This window comes from Bombina bombina, chromosome 3 (genome assembly GCF_027579735.1).
Source record: "Bombina bombina isolate aBomBom1 chromosome 3, aBomBom1.pri, whole genome shotgun sequence".
Taxonomy (NCBI): Eukaryota; Metazoa; Chordata; class Amphibia; order Anura; family Bombinatoridae; genus Bombina; species Bombina bombina.
Window position 1 is genome coordinate 330,307,035 of NC_069501.1, and position 27,447 is coordinate 330,334,481.

At 37.7% G+C, this 27,447-nt stretch overlaps 1 protein-coding gene across 1 annotated transcript in view; it reads right to left on the bottom strand.

The window, feature by feature from the left end:
- Window positions 1–27,447, bottom strand: part of PRKX (protein kinase cAMP-dependent X-linked catalytic subunit) — a 352,993-nt gene that overhangs the window by 90,327 nt on the left and 235,219 nt on the right. The window contains exon 2 of the mRNA XM_053706444.1: window positions 22,409–22,577. Coding sequence (XP_053562419.1) covers window positions 22,409–22,577 — 169 coding nt within the window. The remainder of the gene's footprint in view (window positions 1–22,408; window positions 22,578–27,447) is intronic.

Here is a 27,447-nt window from a genome sequence, read left to right on the forward strand (position 1 = left end):
GTCCAATTCTAGTAAAATGGGACTCCCTGGCATCATGGATTTGTCAACCCCTCTGCTAGATTTGCATTATGCTTTCTCACACCTCCACTTTTCCCATAAACCTTTGTAGTTTCAGTCATGTAAGAGTATCTTGCTAGGGATGGATCAAAATAAAAACTGTGCACTCATTCTGGTGAAATATGCACTTTATTGGAAAGGTAAGGTAAAAATAAAATGAAAGGAACAATGACATTGGAGCCAAAGAAGAGGGAATGGAATGATGAAGCTTGAAGGTTATTAGTAGGGATTGGCAAATGTGGTGAAAGTTCAATTCACTTGGTAGAACGAATAGTCCTGTGGACATTCATTTTGAACAATTGAATATTGATAAGAATGTAACTGAATGTTATTTCCAGTTTTCGATTGTTACTTTGGTGTTAGAATGTTCATAATTATATTAAATATCCTCATTTGAAATTTTGAATGTAACATTCAATTTAACAAATACTATTCAGAAGTTTAATAGCTCATGTGCTAGGGAATTGTCTCATTCAAATATTACATTCAAAGAGAGCATTAGAAATACTCTAGCAAATACATAGATTCAAATTTTTCTAATTCAAATATTGCAAAATTCAATTCAAATTATGCAATTTTTGAATTAGAAAAAACATAAATTTATGTAGGAACTTACCTGATAAATTAATTTCTTTCATAATGGCAAGAGTCCATGAGCTAGTGATGTATGGGATATACATGCCTACCAGGAGGGGCAAAGTTTCCCAAACCTCAAAATGCCTAAAAATACACCTCCCACCACACACATACTTCAGTTTAACGTATAGCCAAGTAGTGAGGTGTAAAAAGGAGTAAAAAAAGAGTAACTGGAAAAAAAATTATTGTACTTTTATACAAAAAATATAACCACCAAAAACAGGGTGGGCCGCATGGACTCTTGCCATTATGAAATAAATTAATTTATCAGGTAAGTTCTTACATAAATTATGTTTTCTTTCATGTAAATGGCAAGAGTCCATGAGCTAGTGACGTATGGGATAAAATACCCAAGATGTGGAAGTCCACAGAAGAGTCCCTAGAGAGGGAGGGATAAAATAAAAACAGCGATTTCCGCTTAGAAATTAAATAAAAAAAAATAAGTTCTTCTTATAAACAGAAGAATCAAACTAAGACAGCTGCCTGAAAAACTTTTCTACCAAAGACTGCTTCAGAAGAAGCAAATACATCAAAATGGTAAAATGTTGTAAATGTATGCAAAGAAGACCAAGTTGCTGCTTTGCAAATCTGATCAACTGAAGCTGCCTTTTTAAAAGCACAAGAAGTGGCAACTGATCTATTAGAATGAGCTGTAATTCTTTGAGGTGGAAACTGTCCCGCCTCCAAATAAACCTTGTGAATCAAAAGCTTTAACCAAGATGCCAAAGAAATGGCAAAGGCTTTCTGACCTTTCCTAGAACCAGAAAAGACAACAAATAGACTAGAAGTCTTCCTGAAATCCTTAGTAGCCTCAATATAGTATTTCAAAGCCCTTACCACATCCAAAGAGTGTAACAAATTTTCAAGTGAATTCTTAGGATTTGGACACAAGGAAGGAACAACAATTTCCCTACTAATATTGTTAGAATTCACAACCTTAAGAAGAAATTTAAACAAAGTCCGCAAAACAGCTTTATCCTGATGGAAAATCAGAAAAGGAGACTCACAAGAGAGAGCAGACAATTCAGAAACTCTTCTAGCAGAAGAGATAGCCAAATGGAAGAATACTTTCCAAGAGAGGTAGACAATGGTCACAAACACATAATAGAAATCAAGGAAACCATAATAGGGGTCAAGATATACAATAACACAAACCAAATAAAGGTAGAACTACACAACAAAAAGAGTAAGGACCCAAGAAAGTAGCTTTCTCTGACTGAGCAAGAACTAACTGATGAGGAAAGATTTGCATCGAGTTTTGATAATGACGGTTGTTCCGGCTCTGATGGAGAAGCACCAGAAATAATAAAAAATATTAAAACTAATAGCTTACCTAAAAGCATTCTGAAAGATCCAAAGTGGACTGGAGCAATACCTAAGAGGGGAGGGGGTGGATGCCAGAGAAGGGGGCGATCTCATTACTACCAGGGGAACATCTCACGAGAATAAATGACACAAGAGCCCGAACCAAATACACAGGTTTTTCAGTGGGACCCAAGACGACCCAGAGGACAGGTGAGTATACTCTCAGAGAACAGAGATAGCAAATACACAGCAGCAGAGGTATCCAGTGAGAGACAACATAAATACACAGAGACACAGATACCAATAAGTGACCATACTGTCATTAATTTATCATCTTATCAGGTGATGGACATCAAGAGGAAGGTTCTGGAATATGGTCTGATTTTTGTCTCTTCACGCAATTTCGATCTGTTCCAAACCATTATGGACGTAAATAAGTTAGTGAGAGACCTAACCAATAGGAAATTATTCTTAGATACTGGGCCTGATGAGAGGGATACTATTGATATACATCGTCAGGTAGCATGTCAATTTGACATGTCATTTGGTAATGTATGCGCTTTGACGGATCTGGAAGATCTGAGCAACACACAGGGAGACATGACTTTCCCAGGACCAACAAATTACATGCAACATACAATGAGATCTAGATCAAACTTTTATCCTCTACAATCTAGAGGTAAAGGTTTGGAGGTATTTCATAAGAGGGTAGTGGAGGATCTTACACTATTAGCCAGCACAGAATCAGGCAACCAGTCCAATCTAACACGGTTAGAAAGAGAAACAATTACAAAACTTCAGAATAACAAAGAAATCTTTATTCGCCAATCAGATAAGGGCGGAAGCATGTAGTGCTAGACAAAAACATATACATCGAAGAAGCAAACAGGCAGTTGTCTGATCCTGAAGCCTATATGAAATTGTCTAGGGACCCCACAACCCAATACAAGGAACTACTAAGAGATCTCTTGGACGATGGTGTGGAAATGGGCATTATAGATAAACAGACATATGACTGTATGATGGTAGACAACCCGATAATGCCCATTTTCCACCATTTTCCAAAAGTCCATAAAAGTCTTACCTATGTACAAGGCAGGCCCATAGTAGCAGGCATAGGTTCTTTATTAGAAGTACCACTGTCCAAATGGGTAGACCAATATCTCCAACCCCTGGTTCAACAACTCCGTAGCTTTGTAAGGGATGCTTTGCATGCATTGTCCAGATTGGAGGACACTGTTTGGGAACCCAGATATAGTTGGGTAACATTGTATCCCTATATTCCTCTATACCACACAACTATGGGTTACAAGCAGTGTCATACTTTCTGGATAGAGGCACCAATTTGATCCCTGAACACAAAGATTTTATAGTAAAAGTTGTTCAATTTATTCTTCAGCATACCTTTATGTTTTCAGATGTGTTCTACCTCCAGAGGCGTGGAACCACAATGGGAGCCAAATTTGCCCCCTCCTATGCTAACTTATTTATGGGGTGGTGGGAGCGTTTCCACGTCTATGGAGGGGAAAACAAATATTCTCAGTATTTCGTCAAATATATGAGATTTATTGATGACCTGCTTATCATCTGGTCAGCTGACTACCAACAAGCAGGGGAATTGGTTGAATATTTCAATCAAAATGAAATAGGCCTGAAATTCACATTTGAGTGAAATCAGAATGTGATTAACTATTTGGATATTACCCTAACATCAGATTGCGAGTCCAGAAGAATTTCTTCATCTCTCTATAGGAAGCCCATCTCTGGGAACACCGTCCTGCATGCCCGTAGTAGCCATCCTGGACATGTGTTCAAAGGCATAGCAAAGGGTCAATTTATGCGGATTAAGCGGAACTGTATCCTGGAGGTGGATTTCCTTAAAGAGAGTGAAGATCTAAAGAAAAGGCTAAAGTTATGGGCTACCCCAAAAAAGTAATAAATAAAGCCTTTTGGGAAGTAAACTTAATGGACAGAAATCAACTTTTTGAACAAAAAAACACAAAACCATAAAGAATCATCCACAAACGAAAACCAAGCCTACCTTGGTGACAGCTTATTCAAATCGGTATTACCAGGTGATGAGAAAAAAATCTACCCATCTTGCGCGGCAACAGGATTTTACACAAGGTCATAAGTGATGGCTGTAATTTTGTCTATAAGTGCAATCTATCATTGGGAAAATTGCTGTCTCCAAGTCTCCTCCAAAAGGAAGGCAGTGGCAGCTCCAGGCTACAAGTTAAGGGAACATACAAATGTGGCAAAAAGACATGTAAATCATGTGATCACATGAATGTTTCCAAGAACTTCACTTCAGCCTCTACATATCAAGTCTTTGACACCAAGGGATGTATCAAATGTGGTAGCAAATATGTTGTATATCTAATTGAATGCACACAGTGCCACAAACAATATGTAGGGAGGACCACCCGGACTGTGGGCAAACATAGATATCAGAGAACACCTGTCCTATGTATCACAAGAGAGAGCGGTTTCCGCCCTCTCTAAACATTTTTTGGAGATACATGGAGGTGACGTTGGAACCTTCAGGGGGCAGGCTATCAAACAAATTTCCAGACCCCCAAGGGGGTGGACAAATTTCAGATATTATCCAGACAAGAGATCTACTGGATACATAAGCTCGGTAGCCTGCTTCCTGGAGGTTTCAACTCAGAATTTGATATCATCAATTATTGGCGTAGATAAATTAGGACCTTAAAATTATTGACACCAGTATTTTTTATTCTCTAAATAATAACTATACTTAATTTTAAGCTCAAGGAGCACTCTGTTTAGTTCTAGTTGCTCCTAATAGAGCCATCTTGCCATTTGAAGTACTAAGAGCACTGTATAGGTAGTACACTTTAAGATACAGTACTTATCTGGTGTTTTGTCTAAATTCATTCTAGGTAAATAGGGGTCATATTTCTGGTTTATGCTCAAAAAGTTGTTGTTATACATTTGATGTAGTATATTAATATATACAATTCTGCATTATCTCCTACATGAGCATATCTAGCTGTCTTTGGACTATGTACCTATAATTCCAGTTTTCATAGACTCAATGAACTAGCTACGGTAATATTGTATTGGGCTCCTACTGTGGTCCTATGCCAATCCTTCTCTTGTTAATAATTAATAATCTATGCCCTCTTACCAGTACATCTAGTAAGAGTCCATGTAAAACTAATGTATAAGCGAAGGGTTTTACACCTCGATTATGTATCATATTTTCTATTATCTTTATCTCTGTGCATAGTCACATATAGTATTAGAGATTTATACTAGCTAGTTCTCTCTATTTTCAAACACTGCCTTAGCCACTTCAGTCGCAGTCATTACACTCAGGCACTGGTGTTTAAAGTCTAAGCGCTTCTGCTTTATTCACTATATATCCTTTAATTGATATGTATATACTATTAATTTGCATATTGTGTATATAAATATATTAACTTTGCTTTGAATATAATACAGCTTGTATTTTATAATGTTTGCAATGTAAAACACTAATTAACCAGTGTCTGACAATAGAATAAATTACTTGTATTTATAGAGTTAAGCATGTTTTTAAAGATGTAACCCCCCCACAAGAGGAGGGGTTAAGGGGTATAAATAGTGTCACATGAACACACTAAACATATCTATGACTACGGTTATTTTGGGCCGAAACCGGTCAGATGTTTTACTGCTTTCTCTTACATAGAGTCTTTTCACTTTTTTATTATGATGCAATAAAGTTTTTTTCCTTTTTTAAGTATACTGCTGGAGTATTTTTGTCTATGCTCCTAACCCAGGACGTACAGCAGGATCTATCTCCTCTTATTCAATTTGTGGAGCACGGGAACTCCACTCCTATCTACACGTCCAGGATTCTACGGCTGCAGGTGGCTCTAATGTCATCAGGCATACAGAGGAGGTGTGGTACGACGTGAGAAGCTGAGCAGCTCTAATGAAGCAAAGGTAGAAGGCAACACAGATTATCTCTTTAATAGCACTGAAGATACATGGTAACTGTTTTCATTTTTCATTGCATTACCGCTCTTGATGGATTGTTTATTTGCATGCTATACAGAACTAAGGGAGGCGGGGCCCTAAGGGAAGTTTTTTTAGATGGGAAGCCATCAGATCGATTTCTGAAAGACCCCACATCTGTACAATCTGAAAAAACATCTGGATGGAGAGACCACTCCCCAGATGCAAAGTCTGATGGCTGAGATAATCCGCTTCCCAATTGTCTACACCTGGAATATGAATCGCAGATTTTAGAAAAGAGTTGGATTCCGCCCAAGAAAGTATCTGTGATACTTCTTTCATTGCTAAAGGACTGGGAGTCCCTCCGTGATGATTGACATATGCCCCAGTTGTAATATTGTCTGTCTGAAAGCGAATGAAAAGTTATCTCTTTAATAGAGGCCAAGCCTGAAGAGACATGAAAATAGCACGGAGTTCTAAGATATTGATTGGTAGCCTCGCCTCTAGAGGATTCAAACCCCTTGTGCTGTCAGAGACCCCCAGACAGCTCCCCAACCTGAAAGACTTGCATCTGTTGAGACTACAGTCCAGGAAGGATGAACAAAAGAGACCCCTTGAATAATACGATGATGGTCTAACCACCAAGTCAGAGAGAGTAGAATGCTGATATCCGAGTAAAATCCCTGCACCATTGATTCAACATGCAAAGCTGCAGAGGTATCATATGAAAATGAGCAAAGGGGATCGCATCCAATGCTGCAGTCATGAAACCTAAAACTTCTATGCACATAGCCACTGAAGGGAATGATCGAGACTGAAGGTTTCGACAGGTTGAAACCAATTTCATTTGTCTCTTGTCTGTTAAAGACAGGGTCATGGACACTGAATCTATCTGGAAACCTAAAAAGGTGACCTTCGTCTGAGGAATCAAGAAACTCTTTTGTAAATTGATCCTCCAACCATGTCTTTGAAGAAACGACACTAGTTGATTCATATGAGATTCTGCTAAATGAAAATATTGAGCTAGTACCAAGATATCGTCCAAATAAGGAAACACCACGATACCCTGCTTTCTGATTACAGATAGAAGGGCACCGAGAACCTTCGAAAAGATTCTTGGAGCTGTCGCTAGGCCAAATGGAAGAGCGACAAATTAATAATGCTTGTCTAGAAAAGAGAATCTCAGAAACCGACAGTGATCTGGATGAATCGGAATGTGAAGATATGTATCCTGTAAGTCTATTGCAGACATGTAATGACCTTGCTGAAGAAAGGCAGAATAGTCCTTATAATCACCATCTTGAAAATTGGGACTCTTACAAAACGATTCAAAAACTTCAGATCCAGAACTGGTCTGAATGCATTTTCTTTCTTTGGGACAATGAATAGATTTGAATAAAAACCCAGACCCTGTTCCTTAAGTGGAACTGGTATAATCACCCCTGAAAACTCCAGACCTGAAACACACTTCAGAAAAGCCTGAGCTTTCACAGGATTTGTTGGAACATGAGAGAGAAAGAATTTTCTCACAGGTCTTATTCTGAAACCCATTTGATACCCTTGAGAAACAACGCTCTGAATCCACTGATTCTGAACAGAATCTGCCCAAATGTTTTGAAATAATTTCAATCTGCCCCCCACCAGTTGAACTGGATTGAGGGCCACACCTTCATGCAGTCTTGGGGGCTGGCTTTGGCTTCTTATAAGGCTTGGATTTATTTCAACTTGAAGATGGCTTCCAATTGGAGCCAGAGTCTTTAGGGGAAGGAGTGGTTTTCAGTTCTCTATTGTGACGAAAGGAACAAAACCGATTAGAAGCTTTAGATTTACCCTTAGACTTTTTATCTTGGTGCAAAAAAAACTCCCTTCCCCACAGTGATAGTGGAAATAATAGAGTCCAACTGAGAGCCAAAGTAAATTATTACCCTGGAAAGATAGGGATAGTAATCTAGATTTAGATAACATGCCAGCATTCCATGATTTAAGCCATAAAGCTCTTCTAGCCAGAATAGCTAAAGACATAGATTTAACATTAATCTTGATACTATCAAAAATAGCATCACAGATAAAATGATTAGCATGTTTAAGCAAACGAACAATGCTAGACAAATCAGGATCTGTTTAATGATGTGCTAAGCTATCCAACCAAAAAGTTGATGCAGCCGCAATATCAGCAATAGAAATGGCAGGCCTGAGAATATAGCCAGAATGTAAATAAGCTTTCCTTAGATAAGATTAAATTTTCCTATCTAAAGGATCCTTAAAAGAAGTACTATATCCCATAGGAATACTAGTACGTTTGGCAAGAGTAGAAATAGCCCCATCAACCTTAGGGACTTTTCCCCAAAGCTCCAAATTAGCCACTGGTAAAGGATATAACTTCTTAAATCTAGAAGAAGGATTAAAAGAAGCACCAGGCTTAGACCATTCCATAGCAATCACATCAGAAACCACACCCGGAACAGGAAAAACCTCAGGAGTAATCAGAAGGTTTAAAAACAGAATTTAAAAGTTTACTGGTTTTGTTATCAAGAGGATCAGACTCCTTAATACCCAAAGTAACCAATACTTCTTTCAACAAAGACTGAATATATTCAATCTTAAAAAGATAAGAAGATTTAGCAATTTCCATGTTGGAAGTAGGATCTTCTGAAGCAGAGAGATCCTCTTCAGAGGAGGATATTTCAGTATGTTGTCGGTCATCACAAATTTCATCAGTTTTGTGAGAAGTTTTAAAAGACCTTTTACGTTTATTAGGTGGTGGAATAGCAGACATAGCTTTCTGTATTGCATCAGCAATATAATTTTTCATATCAACAGGGATATCATGTACATTAGATGATCAGGGAACAACAGGTGCTGTACTAGTACTAATAGAAACATTATCGGCATGCAAAAGCTTATCATGACAACTGTTACATAATATAGCCAGAGATATAGTCTCAGTTTGCTTACAAGAGATACACTTAGCTTTGGTAGAACTGTGTTCAGGCAGCATGGTTACTACAGTACCTTCTGAGACAGGATCAGACTGAAACATCTTGCAAAATGTAACAGAAAAAATAACATTTAAACAAAATATCCAAATTTCCTCATTTAGCAGTTTCAGGAATGGGAAAAAATGCATATGCTAAATAAGCAAAAAAGAAAACAGCATAGCCCTCTAGAATATAACGAGAACAGGGAGCATAAAGGAAGTGGGGTAATATAACCCCAAAAATATTTGACGGCAACATCCTGGAAATGACACAACTCACGTCATAACAAGCATGAATTCGCGCCAAACTAACGTCAATAAAGACGCAGGAAATTATGAAACTTGCGACACTAGAGACGTAAATTTGCATACAAAAATTTTCGCAATAAATACCCGAATTTTGCGCCCTCGTGAGCCTGGATTTGCTAGCGAAATTGAAGGAAAAAACAAGTCAAATTGGAAAAAAAGACTAAACCCCAGGTAAGAAAATTTTAAAAAATAACTTCCCAACATATGATTCTCATACTGAAACTGTTAGACTGCAAAGGGAAATACACATATATTTTAAGCTTTATATTAATACATAAAGCGCCAAACAAAGCTGAGAGTGTCTTAAATAATGATACATACTTACCGAAGACACCCATCCACATATAGCAGACAGCAAAACCAGTACTGAAAACTATCAGCAAAGGTAATGGTATATAAGAGTATATCGTCAATCTGAAAAGGGAGGTAGGAGATGAATCCCTAAGACCGATAACAGAGAACCCTTGAAAAGATTTCCCATGAGTGAAACCATAAAAAATTAACAGGCAATACTCTCTTCACGCCCCTCTGACAAACTCTGTACTCTGAGAGGAATTGGGCTTCAGAAAGCGCTTATCATAGAAGAAAACATAAAAATCAAGCACAAACTTACTTCACCACCTCCATAGGAGGCAAAGTTTGTAAAACTAAAGTATGTGTGTTGTGAGAGGTGTATTTATATGCATTTTGAGGTTTGGGAAACTTTGCCCCTCCTGGTAGGAATGTATATCCCATACATCACTAGCTCATGGACTCTTGCCATTTACATAAAAGAAATTTGAATCAAATATTATATTACATTTAAAGATAGCATCAAAAATACTATTACATTAAATGAATGTTAGAATGTTGTACAAACATTCAAAATTTGAAAAGAAGTAACAAAAGTGTTAAATATAACGATTTTTAGCAGCAATGTTCAATAATCAAATTCATATTGAAAGCATTTTTACAGACAGATAAATCTTTTTCTTTGTGTTTTTGCCATAAAAGGAACATGAAACCCATTTTTTTCTTTTATGAATCAGGTAAGAGCATACAATTTTAAACAAATTTCCAATTTACTTCTATTATCACATTGCTTCATTCTTTTGGTATCCTTTTTGAAGGAACAACAGTACATTAATAGGGAGCTAGCTGAACACATTAGATAAGCTAATGACAAAAAGGTATATGTGCACAGCCACCAATCACCATTTAACAACTAAAAGACCATTGCTGCCCCTGTACCTACCTACGTATACAGAGAGAATGAAGTAAATTAGATAGTAGAAATACACTTGTTTTTTTTTTTTTTAAATTGCATGCTCTATCTGAAAGGGACACTCAAGTCAAAATAAACGTGTATGATTCAGATAGAGGAGCAGTTTTAAGATACTTTTCAATTTACTTCCATTATCAAATTTTGCACAGTCTTTTTATATACACACTTTCTGAGGAACAAGATCCTACTAAGCATGTGCGCAAGCTCACAAGGTATATGTATACTAGTCTGTGATTAGCTGATGTCTGTCACATGATAAAGGGAGACAGAAAATGGGAGAAACAGTACATTTGCCAGAAAAAAAAATCTACTGTTTGTTTCAAATTGAGTAGGTGTTATTGCATTGTCTTTTTATTATGCACTTGTTAAAGGACCACACAATGCAGTAGAATTACATCATTAACAAGTGCATAATAAAAAAGAAAAATTATGCTTACATGATAAATTTGTTTCTTTTTAGACACAATGAGTCCACAGATTTCATCCTTACTTGTGGGATTTCACCTCCTGGTCAGCAAGAGGAGGCAAAGAGCACCACAGCAGAGCTGTACATATAGCTCCTCCCTTCCCTCCCACTCCAGTCATTCGACCAAAGTTAGGAAGAGAAAGGAAAAGTCAAGGTGCAGAGGTGTCTGAAGTTTACAAAAATTAATAACCTGTCTCAAAGAACAGGACAGGCCGTGGACTCATCGTGTCTAAAAAGAAACAAATTTATTAGGTAAACATAAATTTTCTTTTCTTTTTAAAGACAATGAGTTAACGGATTTCATCCTTACTTGTGGGATACAATACCAAAGCTAGAGTACACGGATGATAAGGGAGCGACAAGACAGGGAACCTAAACAGAAGGCACCACTGCTTGAAGAACCTTTCTCCCAAAAACAGCCTCATCTGAGGCAAAAGTATCAAATTTGTAAAATTTAGAAAAAGTGTGAAGAGAGGACCAAGTTGCAGCCTTGCAAATCTGTTCCACAGAAGCTTCATTTTTGAATAAAATAGGAACCCCTTGGCGAACCGTGAACGGGGTGCGCTGACAAAAAATATATATGTTGATAACAAATAGTAAAAGTGATTAATGTCTATGGACAAACCATATTAGTCCATATGAAGAAATGGTGCTGTGTCTTTTGCAACAATAGAAATGTGCTGGCTGCGAGGCTCCTCTGGACTTCAGGTGGAAGGTGTCTGTAAATTAGAAATAACAAAGAGGGCGCCACATAGCGTGATATTGTAGATTCAAAGCCAAAATAGGTGAATAATGTAAAGGCTTACCAGAGGTAATGGCACCGTATGGTAACCGGTGCTGACAGGCAGGCTAACACTTTCAGTGGCTAGCACACTGGGTGGTCTCCGGCAAGCTGTTCACAGGTGATGTTCAGCGTTTCTTTGATTGGCGTCTGTGCGGCTGAAACCTGAGACGCTGCGGTAGAGCAGATACTTTGATACCTTATCCAGGAAGGCTCAAAGGGAGAACCAAGGCAAAAAACAAATGGACAACTTCCGTATATTTAAAATCAGTAGATTTTAATCCATAAAAACTGCTACGCGTTTCTAGACCATAAACCGGTCTTTTCTTCAGGCATACAAACAATGGATACAAATTTTTTAAAATATTAACTTAATATACAATTAAAAACGGAAGTTGTCATAGTTTTCAAAAAAGGACCAATGGGACATGAGTGAATATTCTGAATCTTATTCATGTTGATTGGGCTCAATAGCCTGTGTGCTTCATTAACATTCGCAACTAATATCCCAATGGAATGTTTTTGACTTGTATATCTTTGTCTGCTGCGTAAACTTGAATGTTCTAAATAATACCTGCATTATGATGTACAATAAAATGTTTGATTTTCAGATCTAAATACTATATGAATCATATATGATTATGTTCATGCTCTATGTGATGTCATGTGAAAAAGATCATGATATGGTAAAATAGCAAATGTTTTGTATTTAAATTGACAGTGATGTGTGTTAGGTTGTTCCGATTTGAACTATAAAAGGATATGCGTGAAAGTGTATAATGAAAAAAAGAATGATGTGTATTGGTCATGAACCAGCAGTGTTGTTGAAGAAACAACACTGCTGGTTCATGACCAATACACATCATTCTTTTTTTCATTATACACTTTCACGCATATCCTTTTATAGTTCAAATCGGAACAACCTAACACACATCACTGTCAATTTAAATACAAAACATTTGCTATTTTACCATATCATGATCTTTTTCACATCACATAGAGCATGAACATAATCATATATGATTCATATAGTATTTAGATCTGAAAATCAAACATTTTATTGTACATCATAATGCAGGTATTATTTAGAACATTCAAGTTTATGCAGCAGACAAAGATATACAAGTCAAAAACATTCCATTGGGATATTAGTTGCGAATGTTAATGAAGCACACAGGCTATTGAGCCCAATCAACATGAATAAGATTCAGAATATTCACTCATGTCCCATTGGTCCTTTTTTGAAAACTATGACAACTTCCGTTTTTAATTGTATATTAAGTTAATATTTTAAAAAATTTGTATCCATTGTTTGTATGCCTGAAGAAAAGACCGGTTTATGGTCTAGAAACGCGTAGCAGTTTTTATGGATTAAAATCTACTGATTTTAAATATACGGAAGTTGTCCATTTGTTTTTTGCCTTGGTTCTCCCTTTGAGCCTTCCTGGATAAGGTATCAAAGTATCTGCTCTACCGCAGCGTCTCAGGTTTCAGCCGCACAGACGCCAATCAAAGAAACGCTGAACATCACCTGTGAACAGCTTGCCGGAGACCACCCAGTGTGCTAGCCACTGAAAGTGTTAGCCTGCCTGTCAGCACCGGTTACCATACGGTGCCATTACCTCTGGTAAGCCTTTACATTATTCACCTATTTTGGCTTTGAATCTACAATATCACGCTATGTGGCGCCCTCTTTGTTATTTCTAGTCTTCATTTTTGAATGCCCATGAGGAAGCAACAGCCCTAGTGGAATGAGCCATAACTCTGTCAGGAGGCTGCTGTCCAGCAGTCTCATATGCAAAATGGATGATACTCTTCAGCCAAAAAGAAACAGAGGTAGCCGTAGCTTTCTGACCCTTACATTTTCCAGAGAAAATGACAAACAAGGAAGACGACTGACGAAAGTCCTTAGTCGCTTGTAAATAAAATTTCAAAGCACGGACCACGTCCAAATTGTGCAAAAGACGTTCTTTTTGAGAAGAAGGATTAGGACACAAGGAAGGAACAACAATCTCCTGATTAATGTTTCTGTCTGAAACAACCTTAGGAAGGAACCCTAGTTTAGTATGTAAAACTACCTTATCCCAATGAAAAATAAGATAAGGTGAATTGTATTGCAATGCTGAAAGCTCAGATACTGTTCGAGCTGAAGAAATGGCAACAAGAAATAAAACTTTCCAAGATAATAACTTAATATCTAAGGAATGCATAGGCTCAAACGGAACCCCTTGAAGAACCTTAAGAACTAAATTCAGACTCCATGGAGGAGCAATTGGTTTAAAACACAGGCCTGATTCTAACCAAAGTCTGACAAAAGGACTGAACATCTGGAGCACCCGCCAGATGTTTGTGCAACAAAATAGATAAGGCAGAGATCTGACCCTTTAGAGAACTTGCCGATAAACCCTTCTCCAATCTTTCTTGGAGAAAAGACAAAATTCTAGGAATCCTAACTCTACTACATGAGTAGCCCTTGGATTCACATCAAAAAAGATATTTACGCCATATCTTATGGTAAATCTTTCTAGTCACAGGCTTACGAGCCTGGATCATAGTCTCTATGACCGAATCAGAAAACCCCCTTGGATAGGATTAAGCGTTCAATCTCCAAGCAGTCAGCTTCAGAGAAACTAGATTTGGGTGAAGGAAGGGCCCTTAAATGAGAAGGTCCTTCCTCAATGGAAGTTTCCAAGGTGGCAGTGATGACATTTCCACCAGATCTGCATACCAAATCCTGCGAGGCCACGCAGGAGCAATGAGGATCACTGATGCCCTCTCCTGTTTGATTTGAGCAATGACTAGAGGAAGAAGTGCAAACTGAGGAAATAGGTATGCAAGATTGAAGGACCAAGGAACCACCAGAGCATCTATCAGGTCTGCCTGGGGATCCCTGGACCTTGACCCGTATCTCGGGAGCTTGGCATTCTGGTGAGATGCCATGAGATCCAACTCCGGCCGACCCCATTTGAGAATCAGGTTGGAGAAAACTTCCGGAATTGAGTTCCCACTCTCCCGGATGTAAAGTCTGTCTGCTCAGAAAGTCTGCCTCCCAATTGTCCACCCCTGGGATATGGATCGCTGACAGATGGCAAGAATGGGCCTCCGCCCACTGGATTATATTGGCTACCTCAGTCATCGCTAAGGAACTCCTTGTTCCTCCTTGATGATTGATGTAAGCCACTGTCGTTATGTTGTCCATCTGAAATCTGATGAACTGGGCCGAAGCCAACTGAGACAAGGCCAGAAGAGCATAGAAGATCCCTCTCAGTTCCAGGATGTTTATAGGAAGAACAGATTCCGCCATAGTCCACACCCCCTGAGCCTTTAGAGGACCCCAGACAGCTCCCCACCCTAGAAGGCTGGCATCTGTTGTCACAATCACCCAGGATGGTCTGCGAAAGCATGTTCCCTGGGATAGATGATCCAGAGACAACCACCATTGAAGAGAACCCCTTGTCTCGTGCTCCAGGGTTATTCGAGGAGACAAATCTGCATAATCTCCATTCCACAGCCTGAGCATGTTCAGCTGCAGAGGTCTGAGGTGAAACCAAGCAAACGGAATGATGTCCATTGCCGCCACCATCAGTCCGATTACTTCCATGCTCTGGGCCACTGACGGCCGAGGATTGGACTGAAGGGCTCAACAGGTATCTAGAATCTTTGATTTCCTAACCTCTGTCAGAAAAATTCTCATGGATACAGAGTCGATTACGGTTCCCAAGAAAGTCACCCTTGCTTTCGGGATTAAGGAACACTGTTCCAGATTCACCTTTCACCCGTGAGTCCTCAGAAAGGACAGAACAATGTCGGTATGGGACCTTGCTTGTTAACAAGATGGCGCCTGAATTAGAATATCGTCCAGATAAGGCACCACCGCAATGCCCCGTGGTCTTAGGACCGCCAGCAAGGACCCCAGAACCTTTGTGAAAATTCTGGGTGCCATGGCAAGTCCGAAAGGAAGAGCCACAAACTGAAAGTGTTTGTACAGAAAAGCAAACCTTAGGAACTTGTGATGATCTCTGTGGATAGGAACATGAAGGTATGCACCCTTCAAGTCCACTGTTGTTATAAATTGACTCTCCTGGATCAATGGAAGAATGGTACGAATAGTTTCCATCTTGAATGATGTTACTCTGAGAAACTTGTTTAGACTCTTGAGATCTAATATAGGTCTGAAGGTTCCCTCTTTTTTGGGAACTACAAACAGATTTGAATAAAATCCCTGCCCCTGTTCCTGTGCTGGAATGGGAATAATTACTCCTAGGGAAGAGAGGTCTCTTACATAAAATAAGAATGCCTCTCTTTTTATCAGGTTTGCAGATAATCTTGAAAGAAGAAATCTTCCTCTGGGAGGAAAATTCTTTAATTCCAGTTTGTATCCCTGAGACACTATTTATACCGCCCAGGGATCCTGAACGTCCCAAACCCAAGCCTGAACGAAAAAAAGAGAGCCTGCCCCCTACCAAATCTGGTCCTGGATTGGGGGCATGCCCTTCATGCTGTTTTGGAATCAACAGCAGGCTTCTTGGATTGTTTACCCTTGTTCCAAGACTGGTTTGGTCTCCAGGTAGATTTAGATTGCGAATAGTTCCCTTCCTGTTTAGAGGAGGAAGATAAAGAATTCCCCTTAAAATTCTGAAAGGAACGAAAATTACTTTGTTGTCCTTTTTGTTTACTTCTCTTATCCTGAGGAAGGAGATGACCCTTGCCTCCTGTGATATCAGAAATAATCTCCTTCAGGCCCGGTCCAAACAAGGTATTTCCCTTCTAAGGAATTGCTAGAAGCTTAGACCTAGATGATACGTCCGCAGACCAAGGTTTCAACCATAAGGCTCCGTGGGCTAGGATAGAAAACCCTGAACTCTTAGCTGCCAATTTAGTAATTTGCAGAGAAGCATCCGTAATAAAAGAATTGGCTAATTTTAGAGATTTAATCCTATCCTGGATCTCCTCTAAAGAAGTCTCAGTCTTAAGAGACTCAGACAAAGCATCAAACTAATAAGCTGCCGCACTGGTGACCGTAGCAATGCACGCGGCCGGCTGTAACAGCAGACCCTGGTGAACATAAATCTTTTTAAGTAGACCCTCCAATTTCTTGTCCATGGGATCTTTAAAAGCACAACTATCCTCAATGGGAATAGTGGTTCGCTTGGCTAGTGTGGAAATAGCTCCTTCTACCTTAGGAACTGTCTGCCAAGTTTCCCTGATAGCGTCCGCTATAGGAAACATCTTCTTAAAAATAGGAGATGGGGAAAAAGGTATACCTGGTCTCTCTCATTCCTTGGAAATAATCTCTGAAGTTCGTTTTGGTACTGGAAAAACGTCTGAGTAAGAAAGAACTCCAAAATATCTGTCCAACTTACTCAACCTTGCAGGATCGACCACTACTGTGGAATCACAGTCGTCTAAAGTAACCAAAACCTCCCTGAGTAACAGGCGGAGGTGTTCTAGTTTAAACCTGAAAGACACAACCTCTGAAACAGCCAAAGGTAAAGAACTTTCTGAATCTGAAATTTTGCCTGCTGATAAAACTTCCATACCCTCCATCTCTGTTCTCTGAGAGGGTACATCCGAGATTGCTTTTTTTTTTTTTTTTAAACGTTACTATCTCTTTAAGAAAATAAATAAAAAACTTTATTGTCACTTTAAAAGGAAAAAATTACATATGGCCAAAACAAATCAAATAATTAACAAAACATTTGATGATGGAAAAAAGTCAAAAGAGAAAACGTTACTGTCCTTTAAACTTTAAAATCGCAACTTTTTTACTGTGAAGCAGAAAAATGTTCCCAATATATAAAGAACAACAAAAAACTGACACCTATACACCTCAGCAACTCTGCTGAGATGCCTACCTGCCAACAGACTTGCTCCCTGACCGGAACACTTGACTGCTTCTTATTGATGAAAGCACGATCCGGACACACAGGACCTCACAAACTCTGCAACCTCCTGTCTGATTGCTCAGAAGGCATGCAGTAGCAGAGCTACATGAACAACATCCACCTCAGTCGGCTGTAAACTGCGCAGTAAACACACACCAGCGCGCAAAAATGAGGCCCCGCCCATCGTGGGCATAACATCTCCTTACACCAGAGTAAAAAACACATAGGAACCGTAATCCACCATAAATAAATGATGAAAAATACTGTAAGCTTTCTCCCAGCCCCAGTGCATGTACTTGTAGCTGTCAAACTGGACCCTCCATACCAGAAGCATTCAAGTCCCCACATAAGAAGCCCATAATGAGTCTTATTAAAATAAAGATGAAAATTAAGTCTAAGTGCCCACTTTAATCTGAGTCTGCTCCCCAGAATGTAAAAAGTTAGCACTTACCTTAAATGCTGTCCGACAGCAGGACAGTCCAACAGGTTTAAGAGGTCCTCTCCCTCCCATAGCCCTGTGGAATAATATAAGCCTGAGTTAAGTTTGCTTAGGCTATCAGGATTAGGGAAGCATAAATGTATAGGAGTCGCAGTGAGAATTATGTCCCACCAGTTCCTATTGCTCTAAAGCCACCAAAAGCTCTACTGAAGAGACTGATATGGACTACGGCTACACCCTAGAACAAAGCAGCACAATCTTGCACTACTTTAAAAATAATAAACTCTTGATTGAAGAATCTATACTAACACCTCACTTTACCTCTTCCTATGACTAACGTAGGCAAAGAGAATGACTGGAGTGGGAGGGAAGGGAGTTGCTATATATAGCAGCTCTGCTGTGGTGCTCTTTGCCTCCTCCTGCTGACCAGGAGGTGAAATCCCACAAGTAAGGATGAAATCCGTGGACTCATTGTGTCTTTAAAAAGAAATAATGATTTAACACTTACTCTGAATTTCAAATAAGCAGTAGATTTTTTTTCTGACTAATTTATTTTTTTTCTTCCATTTTCCAGCCCCCTGTATCATGTGTCAGACATCAGCCAATCACAGACTAGTATACATATACCCAGTAAGCTTGTGCACATGCTCAGTAGGCTCTTGATCCCCAGAAAGTGTGAATATAAAAAGACTGGGCAAAATGTGAAAATGGAAGTAAATTAGAAAGTGTCTTAAAACTACATGCTCTATCTGCGTCATAAAAGTTTATTTGCACTTGAGTGTCCATTCAATTATGCAATTGTACTGTATTTAGTGGTCCTTTAATCATGAAAGTTTCATTTTGACTTTACTGTCCCTTTAAATTCATTTTAACCTTAATTTACTAGAATTTTACCAGTCTGGGTGTTTGATCATGGTCTTACTATTCTGTCTGTATATTGCTACCTTATAACAACCTATACGGCATCTGTACTTGGAAATGTACAGTATGTCTTTGTTCTGTCCACAATCATTGCATTGGCATCGAAAGAGACAAATTCCTGTTAATCTGTAAGTACTTCCTTGAAATAGAAGTTCTGGCAAGAAAGATGCATTCTATTTTAAGATCTAAATTTGAATATGTCATCACTGAAGTTGTAAACGTAGGCCAGATTTCAGTTAGGTAATCAGATGTTATAATAGGCTTGAACTATAAGACGTATTATTATTGTTAACAACTGGCTCCAAAATCCCACGTGCTGTAAGTAAATCAGTGTCTGTCATAAAATAGCATAAACACATGAAACAAAAACTTACATACAGAAATTATTTCAAAGCTATAGCTACCATTTGTAGACTGAGTACTAACAAAAGACGTAATCCATACTTTATTACAGCATGATGATTTTATGCTTTTTTCTCATTGTAAGCATAATATTCAACCAAGTACAAAAACTGTTTGTGTCTTCCTCTGACCTACATGAATTGATTATGATATCACTACCCTGAAAGAGACAAACAGTATGAAACTGAACTTTGCAAACAATGGCTGAGAGGAAACCCTGTGAGATAGTTACTTTACAAATTGTCATATTCCACACAGGCATCGTTTGCAGTGTTTTGCCATTTCAGAGCAATATATATAGCCGGTTGTGTTGCTTGCAATCACTTTGACACTAACAACAATGTAACCGCGCCTCACTCCTGAAAAACCTATTTGGAGTAATTGTAAATATATGTTTGTAGTTTACATCTTGGAAAGCAGTTCTAAAATAAAATATGTGGCTGTATTAAATGCTCTTTAAAGGCTTAAAGGGACATGAAAACCCCAACATTTTTCTTTCATGATTCAGATAGAGAATACAATTTTAAACAACTTTCCAGTTTACTTCTATTATTTGCTTCCTTCTCTTGTTATCCTTTGCTAAAAGGTTTAACTAGGTAAGCTCAGGAGCAGCAAAGAACCTAGGTTCTAGCTGCTGATTGGTGGCTGCATATATATATATATATATATATATATATAGTCATTGGCTCATCCATGTGTTCAGTTAGAAACTAACAGTGCATTGATGCTCCTTCAACAAATAATAACAAGAGAATGAAACAAATAAGATAATAGAAGTAAATTAGAAAGTTGTTTAAAATTGTATTCTCTATCTGAATCATGCAATCATTTTTTTGAGTTTCATGTCCCTTTAACTAACGGATAGTTAAAGAATATCCCCCACACCAAATCTGAAATGCATTTCTCAATATTTGACTTCTAGTAAAAGTTCAACAGTGATGTGTAGTTCGCTGTGACTACCACCAGATAGTCACAATACAAAGGGTGTAGGCTAGGTGGGCTCAGGAGAAGCAATGCACTTCTGGGAGCTAGCTGCTGATTGGTGGCTGCACATATATGCCTCCTGTCATTGGCACACCCATTGTTTTCAGTTATCGACCAGTAGTATATTGCTGCTACTTAAACAAAGGATACAAAGAGCACAGAGCAATTTTGATAATAGAAGTAAATAGGGAGGTTGTTTAAAATTGTATGTTCTGTTTGAATCATGAAAGAAATATGTTGGTTTTCAAGTCCCTTTAACAAAAACGAACAACTTGGCTTCTTTATTTATTTAAAAAAAGCAGCATTTGAGTAATTGAATTATAATGTGTTAAAAATAATGAAAAACAATGCCACAATTTGTCAAAGTCAAAATGTATCCCATATGGAGGTTGCAAACAACAATTTCACAAACCTCTCTAACTTCATAGATATACAAAAGCAAAACATACACATTTTATCTACTGAGATCAAGTTAATCCATTGGCATACAACATAAATAACAAGACTATTGTATGCTGCAAATGCATACCCCCCAACTGTCCCGATTTTCACGGGACAGTCCCAATTTTAGGGGTCTATCCCCCTGTCCCGGGTTGCTAGCCGTCTGTCCCGATTTGCCCCATGCATAAAAAAAAATAATTTTTTAATTCTATTGGGCCTCTACTCAGAAGCAGCTGGCTTTGCTCTCACAGGGTTAGATACCTGTTAGATTCCCTGTGGAAAAGGAATGGTGTGTGGGTTAAGCAGGAGTAAGAAGGCTGTATACACTCTGACCACGGGTAATGGTGACCTCTCTAACCTACCTCTGGTAGTGATGTTGTCTAACTCCTGGTGATAATACTAGCATGCCTTCAGTTTTATACAATGAGCAGTGCTAATACCAGGGTAACGAACAGTGGCAGCCGCAGACTGCCAGCTAATGTGTTTGCCAATCCCAGGACCCCATACAATGAATTACAGATACCCATATATGATGTAGTGTGTGTGTCTATCTGTATCCATAATTGTGTGTGTGTATCTGTATGTATAAGTTTATGCTATGTAGTGTGTGTGTGTGTCTGCATGTATAAATGTAAGCTATGTAGTGTGTGTATGTTTATCTGCATGTATAAGTGTGTATCTGCATGTATAAGTGTATGCTATGTAGTGTGTGTGTGTGTCTGCATGTATAAGTGTATGCTATGTAGTGTGTGTGTGTCTGCATGTATAAGTGTATACTATGTAGTGTCTGTGTATCTGCATGTATAAGTGTATGCTGCATGTATAAGTGTATGTTATGTAATGTGTGTGTGTATATCTGCATGTCTAAGTGTATACTATGTAGTGTCTGTTTATCTGCCTGTATAAGTGTATGCTATGTAGTGTGTATGTATCTGCATGTGTAAGTGTATGCTATGTAATGTGTGTGTATCTGCATGTATACGTGTATGCTGCATGTATAAGTGTATGCTATGTAAAGTGTGTGTGTGTGTGTGTGTGTGTGTGTGTATCTGTTTATCTGCCTTTATAAGTGTATGTTATGTAGTGTGTGTGTATCTGCATGTGTAAGTGTATGCTATGTAGTGTGCTAATGTGCATTTTTGCTGACTTTAAAGGGGAGAATCTAGAATATTAATGGGGAATGCAGAGAGCAGTTTTAAATAATTTATTATTAAATGTCCAATTAAGATAAAAATATTTAGCAATGTCTTTGCAAAGACTAATTAAATACATAGCTCACATAGCCATACCAGTGGTTTGAGCTTGTGTTTGATTTGCTGCCTAAGTGTATTAAAATATATGACTTTATTTAGAATTTTATTTATATTACTTTGGTCTTATGATTTTTTTAAGCCCCGCCCACCACATTTCAATTTTTTTGCCGGGGGTGTCCCTCTTTTGAATTTTGAAATGTTGGGAGGTATGCAAATGGGAGAGGTATAGGAGTGGCACAGGAAATACAATGCAGGATTCACTATGCTGGTTTATAAGAAACAACTACAAAAAGTTTAATATAAACTCTCTAGTACTTACAGCCTGACTAAAAAAGGATGGTTAACCTCTTTCAAGACGGATTTTTCATTGTGTACATGTTGCTCTTGTTTTAGACGAATGACATCAGGGATGCTCATGACTTTCAGGGCAAAATAATGTTTTGCCGTCTTCTCCTTTACTAAATGGACTCTTCCAAATGTTCCAGTTCCTAGAGGATTAAAGAAAACACAACCTATTGATATCCTTGTAAACACATTTCATGAACTCTTATAAATTGTAAAAAGTTGAGGGTTCAGTAAACAATGTACAAAAGTTATAAAATATTGTATATTGTACATAGTTTAGGGGTTAGCGCCCCCAAATATTACATGTGAGCTAGATATTTGTACAAGGTGAGTACCTTGCCTTGCTATAAGTACACATTATAAATAATAATGTTATTTGATGCTGTCAAAGTAATCATTTTCAACATTTCCATACTGAAAGATTTTTTTATTTGTATTTACATACTGTGTATATACCTGTATATATATATATATATATATATATATATATATATATATATATATATATATATACACACAACAATTTATAAATTCAGCCAGCACAAAACTTCCATTAAAAAGTCCAAATTTATTTAACAAATTAAAACGATATGGCTGCTAAAGTTGCAGCTCACAAACATAGCACACGGTCAAAATCATACATGTTTCGGCCGTAGCCTTAATTTTTCAGGAACACTTGATCATTTGAGCACAGGCTCTTGGGGTTCCTGTCCCTAACTGGTTTATATATATATATATATATATATATATATATATATATATATATATATATATATATATATATATATATAAGGGAAATCATCCGGTGCTGAAGATAAAAAGTCCAACTTTAATGGTCAAATTAAAAGTGCAACAGAATTCTAACCTTCTCCCAGCTGATGAGTGGCAAAAACCACAAAACAGTCTGTCCTGGGATGGTTATGAATCATTGCACTAACCCTAGCTAAGTTTATAAGCTGTGTGAACAGCGATACTTTGGCGTAAAGGGAACCTGCTAAAAAGCAGACTGAAGGAAAAAGGTGCATCATTGTGTACTTAATTTGCATATCTTACCCAGAATCCTTTGCTGCATTGGAAACAATGTAATTCAGAGGTTTTCTGTGGGAAAACAAGCCTCTGGGCCTGTCTAGATTTGTTATTTAACTACACAATTATTTATTTTGTCTATATTTTGTGCGTAGTGGAGGATTTTAAACTCGCCTTTTATCTCCCCCTAATTTAAAATGTCGTTTTTATATATATATATATATATATATATATATATATATATATATAACATAACTATTATGTTTTTAACACATTCAGTTCCTCAAGACAAATGTTTTTCTTTTTGCACAATTTAAAGAAGATACTTTGAGATGTACTCACTTGAAGCATATCCTTGGGCAGAGCAGATTTTATATAGAAAGTTTAGCTATTAATAGATTGAATAATGAAGTTTATTTGTGGGACCCCTCTACTAAACTAAATCAGTAATAGTATACAGTGTTTTGTTTTTTTTCATTTACAATTTAACTTAATATTGTACACACAAAAAAATAAATAAGCTGTGGGCCCTTGGCAAAGACAAATGAGTTATTTTTAAGACAATTTATCTAATGTGTTGACATGCATTCCACATGTTATTCTTAAAATGCTGATGAGGAAAAAATATTAAACTTGGAATGTTTGCAATTTGCACTTGAGTTATTGGACAAAATGGTGGAGCATTACTTAGTATTAAAGAAACATTAAATGGCTGGGTACAATTACAGTAGCATGGTTGCTATTGTTTTTCCTGTAGCTCTGTTCAAACTATTCTCTTCTTTTAACCCTTCAAAAATGCTGGTCTAGTGAAGCACTTAACACTGGGCTCCGCCATATTCGAATTTAAGTATCCTTATACCATGTGACTGAAGTAGTGCACATTGACAGATAGTTGCCTTTGTGACAAACTTTATTGTGCTCTTCAGTTTAGCCGTACACCAAACAATACAATAGTGTGAGCTCTACATTTTTGCAGTGGCTGCATTTCTATATATTATTCCTGAGGTTTTTTTTATATTTGTTATATAATTTTTAAAACATGCAACTCTTCTGCTATTATATCAGCTAATCCACAGTGTATATTACAGTTGTAAAAAAAACAAAAAAAAAAACAGTAACATCTGTAAAAGTGCTCTGCTTCTGTCACAGGAAGTATGCAACAATGTATGTGTACCAAGATGGAGTAACTGACATACTCAGAAAAAAAATGCAAGAAAAGGAAAGGCATAGACATTTTATGTTTACACCTAACACCCTAACATGAACCCCGAGTCTAAACACCCCTAATCATACACTTATTAACCCCTAATCTGCTGCCCTGGACATCGCCGACACCTGCATTATATTTTTTAACCCCTAATCTGCCGCTCCGGACACCGCCGCCACCTACATTATAGTTATGAACCCCTAACCTGCTGCCTCCAACATCGCCGCCACCTACATTATATTTATTAACCCCATATCTGCCGCCCACAACGTCGCCGCCACTATACTAAATGTATTAACCCATAAACCTAAGTCTAACCCTATCCCTAACACCCCCTAGTTTAAATATAATTTAAATACATCTAAATAAAATTACTATAATTAACTAAATAATACCTATTTAAAACTAAATACTTACCTATAAAATAAACCCTAAACTAGCTACAATATAACTAATAGTTACATTGTAACTAGCTTAGGGTTTATTTTTATTTTACAGGCAAGTTTGTATTTATTTTAACTAGGTAGAATAGTTATTAAATAGTTATTAATCCCTAATCTGTCGTCTCTATAATCGCTGCCAATCGTCGCAAAATAAATGTAGTTATTTAGATGTATTTAAATTATATTTAAGTTAGGAGGTGTTAGGGTTAGACTAAGATTTAGGGGTTAATACATTTAATATAGTGGAGGCAACGTTGGGGACGGCAGATTAGGGGTTAATAAATGTAGGTAGGTGGCGGCGATTCTAGGGTCAACAGATTAGGGGTTAATAATATGTAACTAATGTTTGCGAGGCAGGAGTGGAGCGGTTTAGGTGTTAATATGTTTATTATAGTTGCAGCGATGTCCGGAGCGGCAGATTAGGGGTTACAAAATGTATTATATTGTTATATACATGTATTATAGTGTTTGCGATGTGGGAAGGCATCAGTTTAGGGGTTAATAGGTAGTTTATGGGTGTTAGTGTATTTTTAGCACTTTAGTTATGAGTTTTATGTTACGGCGTTGTACCATAAAACTCTTAACTATTAACTTTTAAATGCGTTAGGACTCTTGACAGGTTAGGGTGTACCGCTCACTTTTTGGCCTCCCAGGACAAGCTCGTAATACCGGCGCTATGGAAGTCCCATTGAAAATAGACTTTACGAAGTTTACATAAGTCGGTTTGCTGTAAGGCCAAAAATGTGTGCTGTGACCCTAAACCTTCAAGACCCGTAATAGCAGCAGGCATAAAAAATCAGCATTAGGACCTGTTAACGCTGCTTTTTTACCCTAAAGCACAACTCTTAATCTAGCCTTTAGAAAGTTGCTTAAAATTGCATGCTCTATCTAAGTCATGAAAGTTTAATTTTGACTAGACTATCCCTTTAACACTATTGTTTACACTAGTAAACTAGTTAGCTTACCTGGGTAATGAAACATTTAGTTATAGTTTTTTTCTTATTATTTATCCACACAATACAGAATCTATGCTATAATTGCATTTGTAACGCGTCCCTCGCCAGTTGTGCATGCATCCTCAAAGGAATGTTGGCTGCACGAAGCAGCCAAAAGAACGTTGGCTGCGTGCACAGCTAAAAGAATCCACCTGGATGCAGCATAGGCAAACCCGAAGCCTTAAAAACAAACAAAAAAAAAAAACATGCAACCGCCCCCACACGAAATATCGAAAAAAACATGTAACAACCCGCAAGAACTAACTAAAAAACACATAACCACCGCCCGAACGAAATATAACAAAAAAAACTAACCTCCCGCACCAAATATTAACAAACACCTAAACCGCAAACCCCCACATCAGAAAATAATATAGTAATTAACCTCTAATCCGCAAATAACATAATTAAAATATTAACCCCTTAACAGCCAACTCCTCACATTGCAATAAACCTAATTAACCTATCAACCCCTAAACCTACAAACCCCCACATTTCAATAAACCTAATTAACCTATTAACTCCTAAACCGCCAACTCCCCCACAACGCAAAAAAAACTAATTAAATTGCTAAGCCCCCTAACCTAACACCCCCTAAATTAACCCCAATACTAAATTACACTTAAATAAAACCTAACATTAAAATTACAAAAAAATAATCTAAAAGTACAAAAAATAAAAAACTTTGATAATGTTGTTTATTTTTTCTGTAATGTTAAATTAAAAAAATACTGTAACTCTAATCCCTATAAAAATAAAAAGCCCCCCAAAATAAAAACACCCCCTAAACTAAACTACCCTAACAGTAAAACCCTCCACCCACCAAACCCACCAAAATAAAAAAAAAAATAACACTAAAAAACCTAAAGTACCCATTGCCCCTAAAGGGGCATTTATATGGGCATTGCCCTTAAAAGGGCATTCAGCTCTTTTCCAGCCCTTAAAAGAGCAATCAGCTCTTTTCCAGCCCATTAAATCTCTAATCTTAAAAATAAAAAAAAATAAAAAAAATCTTAACACTAAACCCCTAATAGGTACTCACCATTCCTGAAGTCCAGCGGAGAAGGTCTTCTTCCAGGTGGCTCCATCATCTTCTATCTTCATCCGGAGCGCAGGCAGAGATGGCTTCCCTGATGCGTGGATCCTCAGTGGCGGTCCTTAACAGCAGCGGTCCTCGGCGGCGTGGAGGCTTCTCTTCATGCGATCATCTGTCGTACACTGAAGATTGAATAAAAGGTAATTTATTGGGGTACCTTGCATTCCTATTGGCTGAAATTTTGAAATCAGCCAATAGGATGAGAGCTACTAAAATCGTATTGACTGATTTAAACAGCCAAAAGGA